This window comes from Neomonachus schauinslandi, chromosome 14 (assembly GCF_002201575.2).
Source record: "Neomonachus schauinslandi chromosome 14, ASM220157v2, whole genome shotgun sequence".
NCBI lineage: Eukaryota > Metazoa > Chordata > Mammalia > Carnivora > Phocidae > Neomonachus > Neomonachus schauinslandi.
Window position 1 is genome coordinate 30,030,146 of NC_058416.1, and position 13,065 is coordinate 30,043,210.

At 40.0% G+C, this 13,065-nt stretch overlaps 1 protein-coding gene across 2 annotated transcripts in view; it reads left to right on the forward strand.

Annotated features, from left to right (window-relative positions):
• Positions 1-288: 288 nt before the first annotated feature.
• The window catches only part of RIT2 (Ras like without CAAX 2), a 386,411-nt gene continuing 373,634 nt past the window's right edge, over positions 289-13,065 (forward strand). For both annotated transcript variants that reach the window (XM_021686323.1, XM_021686324.1), the window contains exon 1: positions 289-570. In XM_021686323.1, coding sequence (XP_021541998.1) covers positions 468-570 — 103 coding nt within the window. In that variant the 5' untranslated portion in view covers positions 289-467. The remainder of the gene's footprint in view (positions 571-13,065) is intronic.

Here is a 13,065-nt window from a genome sequence, read left to right on the forward strand (position 1 = left end):
GTGAGACATAGCATCTTCTAAGTCTTAGATTCACTCCATTCGAGCAGCCTGGAAAGTAGCCAAATGCGTGCTTCTAACAACTGCGACCATGCAGGGGGCAGGAGAGAGAAAGGAGAGACAGAGTGAGGAAGGGGAATGAAGAAAGAAACGGAGGAGGGAAAGGGGGGAAAAAAAACCCAACAAACAGAGACAGAGACAGAGAATGAGAGAAATCGTGGGAGACGCAAGAGTGAAGGATAGGAAGGAGGAGGGGATGTAAAAGACAGATTTTTATTGGAGGCAGTTGAAGTGGTTGCTATGAGACCCGCTCGAGCAAGAGGACCAGCAGCGAGCCCCCCGACGCTGATGGTTCTTACCTCGTACTAAACCTTTCTTTTGACACAGTTTTAGAGTTGCTTAGTATCTGAGCGAGCACCTGACACGGGCGGGCGACTTTTTCTTTTTTCTCCTCCCGTCTCTCGGGTAAGATGGAGGTAGAAAACGAAGCCAGCTGCTCCCCCAGCCGTGCATCAGGCGGGTCCAGAGAGTACAAGGTGGTAATGCTGGGAGCTGGGGGAGTTGGTAAAAGCGGTAAGTTTTAATACCAAATGCTGGGGAAGGAGGGAGCTCTGGAGAGGCAACTCTATAGAGTGAATACTGATAATAATGATAATAATAATGCCGTGGGGGGCTAGCTAGCTGTAGCAGTTAAACACAAGTATCTGACAGGATGTTTAAAAGTAATAAGGACTGCTGAAAAGATGTAGACAAGTCAGAATGAAAAGACAGCCAGTGATAATGTATAGAACTTAAAGAACATCTTTTTTTTTTTTTCCTTTGATTTCTTGCTGGGTGATATTTGATCGTAATTTATATGTCCTTTTTAAAGTTAATAACGTGATATTTATGAAATAGCCATGGTATCGGGAAAATATGCTCCTGTTCTCAAAAATACTCACATGAAGAAAGAGGTGCTATGAATAGTCAATGAAACACACGTACGCAAACACAGACACACAGGAAGGAGTATCAGTGCTGATTGTTGTGTTTGTTTCTTTGATTAGGATCTCCCTGTCCCCTTTTCCTTGTCTCTGATCTGACATAGTATGGTGTGGTCTTTGAAAGCCATGAGAAAAGTTGGTTTTTGAAAGTGACAGGGGTTGAAGGAATGGCATTCTTTGTGGGACCTGTGCAGGGTAATCAAACCAAATTTTGTGGTTAACAGGTTTAGAAGAGAAAGCTACATCTTAAAGGGACATGGGATGCTAATGGAGGTAAAGCCTGGTAAATCTGTTTTGCTCCATTAAAAAAAAAAAAAAACACAACAGAAGTTGTCAGTGGTCGGGTTTCTTGAGGGGCTCAAAAGGCCAAATATAACAAATTCAAACAATAGATAAACAGTGTTTGAGGCCAATCAAAAGGTGACTATCTTGGGGCTATGGTTATCACTAGAAAATAAAAAAGTAAATATAACTTTTTATATAAATTCAAAAAGATCCCCATGAGGGATATATCTGTGGGGATGCCAGAAGAAATATTAGAGTTAACATGGACTATATATATATATATATGTAATATATATATATATATGTAATATATATATAATATAGATCTTAAATATATATATTATATATATATATAATATATATATATATATCTTCCATAGTTTTGTGCTTGACAAAAAGATTCAAAGTTGAGGCCAACATTCTTGGCGTAAGAAATATCCCCACCCATGGGCGCCTGGGTGGCTCAGTTGGTTGAGCGACTGCCTTCGGCTCAGGTCATGATTCTGGAGTCCCGGGATCGAGTCCCACATCAGGCTCCCTGCTCGGCATCGAGTCTGCTTCTCCCTCTGACCCTCCTCCCTCTCATGCTCTCTATCTCATTCTCTCTCTCAAATAAATAAATAAAATCTTAAAAAAAAAAAAAGAAAGAAATATCCCCACCCAAAAAAAGTTGATAACTTTGGTAGTGAGTCCACAGGTGGTAAGAAAGTTGATCAGTAAAGAAAGGAGAAGAGGGAGTGAGACTCTAGCAGACAACAAAGGAGGAAGAGACATAAAATTGAACACCCCCCACATCACCCCTCCTAAAAAAAAAACACCATAAGGGATTACTATAAAAAGAAAAGAAATAGGTGAATCTGAATTTGGTCAATCACTAAATGCTTGGTCTAAGTGAGAAAAATAAGTTATCTCTTCTAATAAGGAAACGTGAAGTAAAAAACTTTGCAACTGGATAAGAATGAGGAATTTTCTAAAAGCTTTTCTTTTTTTTTAATGTAATGGTTTGAAGGGGAAGAATCAAAATAGGTGAGGATTAGGGAGGGAGGGAAAGAAGGAGGAAGGATAAAGAGAAAATAATCCATGCAAAATAAAACTATCTTTTGAAAGAATATAGTCAGTCAGATACAAGGAGGAAGAACAATGTGAGAATAAAATAGGAGAGAAAGAGCTCTAAGAAGAAGGCAGGAGAGGAATTAAAGGAAATGCCACCAGCAGTCTGTGAGGTCAGAGGGATGCTGCAAAAGCCCCACAGTGTGCCTGTGGATTACCTTTGCTTGCTGGCTGGGTATTTTCCTGTTTCACCAGGAACTTGGGGGATGTGGGAATAGAGTGACCGGTTTTTAGTCATCTCTTCCATGGAGATGGACTGTGGAGAGAGGAGATGTAGGATAGGGCATCCTTCAGCAATATACTTATCCTGGAGGTGACATTATGTCTAGTGTTTTGACCTTCCCCATATACTGTTTGTACTGACTAATCATTGTCACCTTCCCAATAACCAGATATTTTTGACATAATGAAATGTTGGCAGAAATTGTTGACATAACAAAATGCTGGGTTGCTCTCACCTTCACTGTGTATATTAAATAGTTGAGCAAAACTTTTTCAGTGTGATTAACACAGGAGTAGCCAGCTCACCTCTGAGATGGTTAAGAATAAAAGAGGGTTAATAGTTCTGTTGTGCTGTTACTTTAGAGAGAATATAATTCATAGGACAATTCCAGGTCCAAAAAACGCCGTCTTTGTGGCTAAACGTTAGGAATCAGAGTGACGGAGTCACATCTTCCTCTTGGGCTTTGCCCCTGTGATTCATTTGGTGTTAACAGTATATAAATATTCAAGCACTGATTCTCAACATTAACCTCTTTTGAAAGTTAAAATGTTTGTTTTCAAATGAACTAATTTTTTTAAATAAAAAAGCCACTTTTTGTATTGCTGAATATCTGGATCAACAGAGCCCCAATTTACTTTTCTTCCCACAATTTCAATGGTTTATGTGAAAGAATTGTACAAACCTATTAAGGTGGGTTGTATGAAGGGATTTCAAGGAGATATCTGCTGTTCTGAAGAAATTAAAGAAGATGTATCAAGCTATCATCTGTTTCTAATTCTGAGTCATTCTGAGTCTGCCTTAAACATAAATGAGAAACTTAATTTACTGGAACCATAATTTTTAAATGAACAGAATCTTGGAGATTGTCTATGCTTACTGTGAAATTAGTTTTTTTTTTCCCCCCCGTATCCATATTTTACTAAGACATCCTTTGGTGAGTAGGAAATTTTGGAAGGATTTGCAACTTCACTGAAACAGGAATTCCCACAAGATTTAAAATGCATGGGCAAATAACTGTACTGTGTTTGAGAAATCTCAAACCACCAATCAACAAGTTATTGAGCAAGTACTATGCATGGGCCCTGTGCTAGTTCCCATAGAGAGGAAGCAAGAAGGAAGTGAACATTCCTGTGGCAGATATGGAAATATGGTTTTCATGCTAATCTCCAATCTTCACAATCTAAATAGCTGTGGCCAATTTGCAAATGGAAAAACTGAGTCCCAGGGTGACCACTTGTGCTTGGTCATGGAGGTAATAATAGATTTCTGTGACGTTTTACCTGATTCTTCTACATTCTATTTAACGCCCTAGAAGGAAGAGCAAAGAGTTCTACCACTTACTATCAAGAAGAAAATAGGGTGCCTGGGTGGCTCAGTCTGTTAAGCGTCTGACTCTTGGTTTTAGCTCAGGTCATGATCTCAGGGTCGTGAGATGGAACCCTATGTGTGGCTCTATGCTGAGCATAGAGCTTGCTTGGGATCCTCTCTCTCCCTCTCCCTCAGCTCCTCCCTAACCCCCATGCTCTCGCTCTCTCTAAAAAAAAAAAAAAAAAAAAAAAAACAAGAAAGGAAGAAAGAAAATAGGCCTGTTGGTAATGCATTCTCTACCTCTTGAATGTTATATCTAAAAGAAATTTCTACCATCTAGACTAATATTCTCATTTATGTATCTATACCTTTTTTATCTTTAAATACAAGTACACAAACATATTTATATTATTTATAAATAAAACATTTTTATCACATTTATATTTATATAATTTAAAGTTATACCTAATATTATCCAAGGGTGTTATAAATACTGAGAAAACAGGATAAACAAGAAAGAGTCCCTACCCCATTTGAAAGATGGAGGAATCCGGGCCCGGGAAGTTGAAGGGACTTGCCAAATTCATGCCACAATTGTGGCAGAGTCACATCTGCAGCCCAACCCTCCTGAACCCCTTGAGTCGGTTTTTACTCCATATCCAAGTATTTACACAGGGTATTGTAAATAAAAATTGGATCAATTACCCAATGAATTTGGTGTGAATTACGCACATTCAAGCCTCCATCTCTTTGTTCCATTGCCTACCATCCCCTCCCCTCCCTCAAAACAAAGAAAAATAATAAAATCTCACAGCTGTGGTTTAAGAATTTAATGGAGTCTAAACAATCCTTGTAGCTGTTTTAAACATGAACATTTCGCTGTCTCTGTAGTTTGAAACATAAGGGCTTTTGCTCCATGACAGAGCATGGCTAGTGTCTGCTTTCTTCCCCTGCATTCCCGTCTGGTTCTTCAGCTCAGACTCAAATTATTCAGCAGATCTTATCCAATAATAATAAGATCTTACTTTCCAAGATAGATTTTTCCTACTCTGTTTTATGACCTGAATTGAGGATAAAATAATTTGAGGCGAGCAGGCCATCTATTCCCTGTGTTCAGACGAGGCATCTGAGGCACAGAAGTATTGATTTTTGTCCAAGAGGATACAGAAGGAAGTAAGAAACAGGAAAGTGACTCACGTTTTCTAACTTGAAATTGTTTTCCATCAGATTTCGTGAGAAAAGTAGATAACGTATTCGAATATCAGATGAGATTGACATGGACTTCTCCACTCCTAGGACACATTTTGAAATTACCTTGATGAAATTTTGTCAGGGGTAAAATATATTTGAAATAGTTGAGAGAGGGTGGTGTTCCTCATTGCTATTCCAGCCACAACCCCAGCCCTCTGGGACCTTACCCTGTCATGGGGGGAAATATATTGTATACTACAAACTGATAAGTTTATAGTGGGCCTCTGTCTAAGAACTATGGAAGCTCAGGGTAAGCAATGGCTAAATCTGCATGTAAAATCTAAGAAGGAATCTCAGCAGAGGTGACACTTGAATTGTGTATTAAGGGATGAACAGGATTTCTTGAAGTTGAGAAGGAAAAGTACAGAGTAAGTGGGGGGTGGAGAGGAAGAGAATTTAACAGGAACAGGGCATGCAAAGAGAAAAAGCCATGTGAGGGCTATCACAGTAATGGAGGGATCTTGATAACTTGGTATCTTTGGGGCATTTGGAAAAATCTCCCCTGAGTCATGCTTTCAAACTATCTCAGAAAACTGTGAAAACTAAGACCAAACAAAGCAACTAAGCTGAAAGCATAAAAAGTTTTAGGGGACTCAGAATTCATTAGAATGCATCCGTTGTGAATTTTTTTATTAAGAGGCAACTCATTTGTAAAATAGGCAATCCTACTCTGCCCCACACTCTCCTGCAATTGGTCTCTTTTATACGTTGAGTTTTGTGAAGCAGGATTTTATAAAATGAAAGCAATAACAATATTTTCTGAGGTAAACAGGAAGCAGCACAAAACCAATTCCTTCAACCACAATGAACTGGTATAAGCAGGTAGAAAATCGAGCCTTTATCTGATGAATTAAATCAAGGCAAACAATCAAGTGCATCATCCCTGTCCCTAAGGCTCTGTGTTTAACCTCATTAGCAGAACTTTGGATCTGACAAAGCTGAATAATTGCCACATCATGACCATGTGTTATTTGAACCCTCTGAACTGCAAAGGCAAAAGAAAAAATAAACAGGGAAAAATGAAAAGATTTCAAGACTCGGCGGCCGTCTGCTTTCACTCGTAATTGTCAAAACCCTGATCATACTGCACATCATCACTCACCACAATCCTGTCAGCAAGAATTGGCCAAGAGGTCCAAGTAAGTTTCAGTAGAAAAGTAAATTGGGAGCCACTGGCTCAAATAACGATTGAAAGTGTAATTCGGGTAAAAGATGTTGACGAACAATATTTCCACGATTATAAGCACTCTATAGATTTTAAACTGATAAAAAAAAAAAAGACTTAGTACCATCCTTTGTCTTTATCAGAAGAAGGGCCTGGAGATGAATGAACTTGTATTGATCCCTCACTACCCCTATGCTGCTCGGTGCCTTACAACTACCCATTCACTTTGGAGCCTCAGTGGCCAACGATCTATTGCATTCACCTGACCCCATTTACTCCTCATCTCGGTCTCGTGAGGTAGACATTAGTGTCTGCACTTCATACATGATAAAACTGGGCCCACAGAAAAAAGTAATGTGCCCAGAGACACAGAGATACAAAATGATGAGCCCAAGGCCCCCACACATCTTTCAGTTCAGTGCTCACCCTATTTTCATTTTCCCACGCTGAGAGTTTTCATTGTATTTCTTGAGGAGATGGTACAATGTACCTGAGTTCTGACTTCAGCTGAATCTTCATAGATATATTTCAGACATCAGACAAAATCATAGACACCAAAGTACATGGCAAATTTTAATTTTATATAGAAACTACAGAGAGTATTACCCTGATGAGGTGTAGCCAGGGGAGGATGGGATGTTCTGACCCAACAAGGTTTAGGCACCAAGGACATCTTGCGTTCTGGTTCATTCCGAGACCCCTGGGGGCCTCATCCACATAGGGAAGTGATGACAAGCCCCTCAGCTTGACAAAATCAAGTAACACAGTAATAGGAAATCATTAAAAACTGGAATTATGTTAATGAAGAAAGTAAATGGGGTGCTGGATATATCAGGTGGATTTTTGAAATCTCTTGGGTGCTGATCTGTTTTAGGGAGAATATTTTCTCTGTATGTGTATATTACAGAGTAATTGAAAGAAACTCCAGGTCACAAATGGGAAATAACCTTCTCTGTCTTTTATTTAATAAGAATGGAAGGGGTGTGTGTGTATGTCTGTGTGTGTCTGTGTGTATCTTGCATGTGTGTGGTCTGTGTGCCTAGATCTATGAAAGGCCCAGAACTATTACCAAGAATGACAACCCCCACCCTGTCTAGCAGTGTGAAAGGGATGTGAGAACAGAGAACTGTTGTGCAATGGGGTAGGTGCAAAGGGAGAGATGTACACATGGTATTTTGAAAACAATGTGCACTGTGGCTCAAGAAGTGAGAGGAACCTCCTATAGGTGGCTTAGCTGCTCAGCTACAGCACTGGAACCAGAAGCCTCCTGACTTTCTGGATGATGGGTTTTCCCATTGAACCATGCTGCCTCTTATAAACCAGCATAAAATCTGCTTCTCTTAATTGGAAGCTAGGCTGCTGAGGGTGATTATTTTGTGTGTGTGTGTGTGTCTTTGCAGTGTGGTGGTGTCATGAGTGTATGTTCTCTGATGGAGGGCCATCCTTTGCATTGCTCACAAGCATGCCTGAAACTCTCTGATCCCTGAATTTGGCTGTTATCTACAAGGCCCAGCAATGTTCTCAACTCAACCCCTTGGGTTTTGCTCATAAATGGCAGCTCTCTGAGGACCATCCCCGAGCAGTGCCATCTGCTCTTCTGGTTCATCAGTGGGCACCAGCTAAGGGTCACTACTGACAATTGTGCTAGGTAATCCATCCTGCCCTTTGTCTGCTCTGCCAACAGCATCACATCAGCATTGGAATAGGACCTGTTCTGGTCTCCACACTCGCAGGTGCTTGAGCATCCCGCCGCTGCCAAGTGTATCAGAGAGATAGCAGTATGTGCCAGATTCTCCCTGGAGTGTGCATGAAGCAATGAGTGGGCTGGAGGACGCTGGAGGAAGCTAAGGATGTTGTTTTGGGAAGGGAATCGGAGGATGCACAAGGTTGAGAATCCAGGGGAAAAAATCTTGACTTGAACTAGAACAAGATTGTAGAGAAAATTGGTGGTCTCACAATGAGACACCAGATAAGGATTTTTAAGTGGTTTGATAAGATATGTGGTAAGGGAAGGTCTTTGTTCAGAAGATGGCTTGTGCAGGGAAGGCATTGCTTGGGTGTTTGGGTAGTTACTTACTGAAGGGAGAAGGAAACCTTAGAGAGTTGATCACTCCATACTTTCTCTTCACATGCTTTAAAATGAGAAACATGTCAGTGTGGCCTGTGCTGAAGCCGGTGGACACACAGCAGGAGGGATGATTCTCGTTCTGCCCAAACTATGTCTCTGTCTTTCAGTTTCTTACCCCAATGAAAATAATGTGAATTTTTGAGTCTTTAATGTGCCTGATTCTGTTCTAAGTGCTTTCTATACATTATTTCATGGGATCCTCTAAGACAATGCAGTGTAGCTGGGGTGATTTTCTTTAGATTACAGAGGAGAGAAGCGAGGCTTGGGGAGGCTGAGTAACTTGTGCAGAAACCCAGAACCTGTGGTTGCCCTGCGGGAGTCAGCCTCCGCCACATCCTGTGCTCTGAACCATCGTACGCTAGACCGCTCATGTCCCATGTTCTCCACCTGCCCTGGATCTGTAAGATGACGCCTCAGCATAGAAATTATGAAAACAATGTGAACCGAAGGCTTGGGCATGCAGAAACCCAGACTTGTGTTTTCTCATCTGTAAATAAAAATAACACCAATACTGACTGCAACGACTCATACTTGAGTATGTATGTATAACAAAACCTCGCACATGATAAGTGCCAGATAATGCATGTAACGTAAATGGATAATTTGTCTTTAACAAGTTGTCCTTAATAGCATTTGAGCTTACAGGGGCCACTCAAACTCTGAGTCTCTATTTTCCCCATCCAAAAAATTTTAAAAAATGACATTATTTAAAATTACCTCAGAGGGCTGTTACATAGATATTAGAAAATATTAAATACTGTGAATTATAATGCCCAAGATATTCCATTCTCATTAAATCCCTTGCTTGCTCTCCTCCTTCCTTCCCTCCTTCCTTTCCCCCTCTCCCACATTTCCACCTAAGGGAATTCACCTTAGTAGGGTAGGGGAGAGTAATGGCAGATCTTTAAATGGGTTATAGGAAAATGTGATTTGGGTTGAATATTGTAAATGTGTCATTGTCTCTCCACTTGCTCTATGCCTACTCTTGCTCTCTGTATCCTTATATTGATTAGTTGCAGCTTTAGTCTCTTGAGTAGCAATTTCACTGACAATAATAATGGTGCTTTGCTAGTTACCCTAGTAAGCAATCCCTGTATTCATCCTAATTGACCCATCACAGGCACACACACACCCCACACTGCCTCAGAGAGAAAGGATTTGAGGATTTGAGGACAATAGCCTGGCCTGCTATACTAGCGCAAAGGGTCTGCTTGTAGGGGCTACAGTTTATAACAGAGCAGACCTGTGCTCGAATTTGGACTGAAATTTGTTTCGTTAATACATGTGTTGTTTTAATACATTTTGAATAATGAGATATTCCCTTTGTTCTCCACAGTAGCAGCTTTGCTACATTGAAATGGAGAGCCCTCTTTAATGGTTGTAGGAACAGCTAATAATAAGCTACACATATAGATTTTTGTTAAATGGAAGAAATCAGACTCTATTTAGAAGCACAAGGGGCGTGCCTGTTATTTGAAATTGAATTGTACTTTAACTAATTGGTCTCCTCCCATCATCTTTTAACCTATGTGGACAGCCCACTGCTTTCTGCTCCCCATTTCACCAAATCAGGGCAATTGTCCATTTTGCTTTTCTCTTCTCCTGCTCAAACGTCTTCAGTGGCTTGCCCATTGCCAACAGGCTGACATCCAAAGTCCACAAGACTCCTGATGTGTGAGACCATGTGGGCCTGTCCATCAACTAATCATCAAGGAGGCATCCCCAAGGCTCGTCACATAGGGAGCGGTGTTGTGTTGGATGGCATAGAGGAATCAATCCAGATAGGGCAGAAATTTGGGAACAGAGACAAATGTCAGAAGTCAGGAGGAATCAATGAGGGGTTGAAGTAGAAAATCAGGAATACCTTGTTAATGGAGTCCAATGAAGTACAAGCATGAAGATCCAGAACCAAGGTTACAAAAGCCAAGATGATGCAGAACTGTTATTTTATGTTGGTCCTGGTATGAGAAGGTTTGTTGCCCTGAGTCTCTCATTTCTCTCTTGGTCTCTCTGTCTCTGTGTCTCTGTCTCTTTCTCCCCCTCTATCAGTGTGAGCTATGCCCTGATCTAAAAAGACCCATACCTACCAGAATGATCTGTCTTCTAGACAAATTATTCTACTTCTACCTCTCAAATTCTTGAGGCTTCTTCCTTATAGTATTCATATAATTATTCCAACATAAGCTCTCTCTTTCTTTCTCTCAATTTCTCCAGTTTTATCTTTACTTCCAGATTCTGCAGAAGTATTGTCTGCTCCTTCATATCTTCCCAGTCTCCTCCAGTCTAACATTTGTCCCCTTACACTTAAAATTCTTTCTGACTCTTCATTTCATCACTGCTCACAACTATACAGGTTCTTCTAGTGTCTGGTTTGTGGTCTTAAAATGTTATTTAAATCTTGCCTTTTTATGTAACTTGCAGTCTTTTTATACTTGATCTCCCCATCTTGAATGCAAATTCCTGCAGGATAGGAAATAGATTTTATATGGTCTTTTCTCTCCTGTGAAGCCTATGGTAGTAAATTCTCAAAAATATTTATAAATTCAATTTCCTTCTTTCATCTTTGAGAAAGGACAAGGAGTAAGACACCACACTTATATAGTGAAATAAAACTAAGCAGTATTCTAAAATTCTGTGATGTGAAGAACCCTGGATATAGAGAAAGAAACTGGAACCAATAGAAGCATAGTAGGTATGTGAACAGAGGGGAGACTGTAGCTTGGGAGGAAGCTAGGCTCAGGCTAGCATGAATACTCTTTGGTGACAATGGATTTGAAGATGAATAAGCCCACTCTCTGTTTAGGATGCTCAGTAACACAAAGAGGTCAAAGTAAGGTTGTGGGCCAAAATTTGGCAGATAGGCAAGAATAACCAATATGCATGTGCCATGTTGCCAGAAGTGATGGTGTGCTAGGCAGATACTGTAGAATCAGGAAGAGTGCACATTCCTTGAAAGCTACATGAGGGGACAGTTGGCAGCTGAACACAGATGGAACACTGAAAATAACTCAGGTTTTATTTACCAAACCATTTCCCACCTGATACCAAGAGGAAGGTAGGGTGGAAGAAAAATATTTTATGAAATGTTCTCAGGGGCACCTGGGTAGCTCAGTTGGTTAAGCATCTGCCTTTGGCTCAGGTCATGATCCCAGGGTCCCTGGATGGAACCCCTCCTCAGGCTTCTCCCTCTGCACCTCCCCTTCCCCCTTCCCTTCCCCTTCTCCCTTCCCTTCCTCTCTTCTTCCCCTTTGCCCTCCCCTTCCCCTTCCTTTCCTCCTCCCCTTTCCCCTCCCCTTCCCCTTTCCTCTCCCCTGCCCCTCCCCTTCCCCCTTCCTCCTCCCCTTCTCCCCTCCCCTTCCCTCTCTGCCTCCCCTGCTTGTGCTCTGGCTCTCCTGCAGTCACTCTCTCTCTCCCAAATAAATAAATAAAAATCAAAAAAAAAATAAAAAGAAAGAAATATTCTTGGAAAACCTTAGTAAAGACCCTGTAGAACTTTGTTTACTCCTGCATTTTTCAGTTCAAAATGCTTATTAACATCTTAGTGAAAAAATTCTTTCTTGATTAACACTGAGAAAAACTGAGTTAGATTGTGATTATAACTGAATTCTAAAGCAACCACAAGTTTCCACATGTTTTTCCTGTGAGGGTGAAAATCATCCCAGGTCATGATTTAATTTTGACAACCTCTACTCTAAAATGAAGGGAAAGAGGAACCCTAAAGAATAGCAGACAATCACAGGACCAGATTATAATCAAGGTATCACACTTCCTTTCTGGTTTTAGGAAGCTCTAAAATCAAGAAGGCAAGATCCATTTCATAGGTAAAATCGTTGCTGCTATTAAAAGAAAAAATTAAAAATTTCTGTGCTAGTATTAAGAGTCTACCCCCCTTTTTCTCCCCGTTGTTTACCTCCTTACTTCTTTCTACATGTTTGGTTATAATGAAAGAGCTTAAGCAATCTAATATCAGCTTTCATAATTTCTTTAGACCCACGCCACAAACACCTTTAATATTTTTCTGCCCTTCAAAAATGTATCTCCCACTTACTTCATTCATCACACAAAAGCAAATGGAAAACATTTTTACATAGAATACTCTGCTGTGACAAGCACACAAGTTATCTGCCTCTCTGAGCTTATTTGCATTTTCCTTGAGTATAATTCTGAGACAGCCCAGCATGTTTGAAACAGTATGGACTTTGGAGATGAATAGACTTGCTCTGAAATTCAGTTCTGCTACTTATAGGGTGAGTGACTTTGCTGATTTTTCTTTTTCTTCTTCCTGATCTCTCCATGTTGGAGGATCCAGGGTTTATTCCTTGAGTCTCTTACCTCATCTTTAATTTCTTGGATTATTTTATCCAGCCCTATGGCTGTCTTTATATATCTTTGTATCTTTCGATGAAATTAAATTAATTTTATATGTAGATTAAAACCAAAGGAGACATCACTAAAATGACTAAAATTAGAGACTAACAATACCAAATGGAGACAAGGATCTAATATATAGTATATATATAGTATAAATTATATATACTATATATATACATTATATATATAGTATAAATTATATATACTATATATATACATTATATATATAGTATAAATTATATAT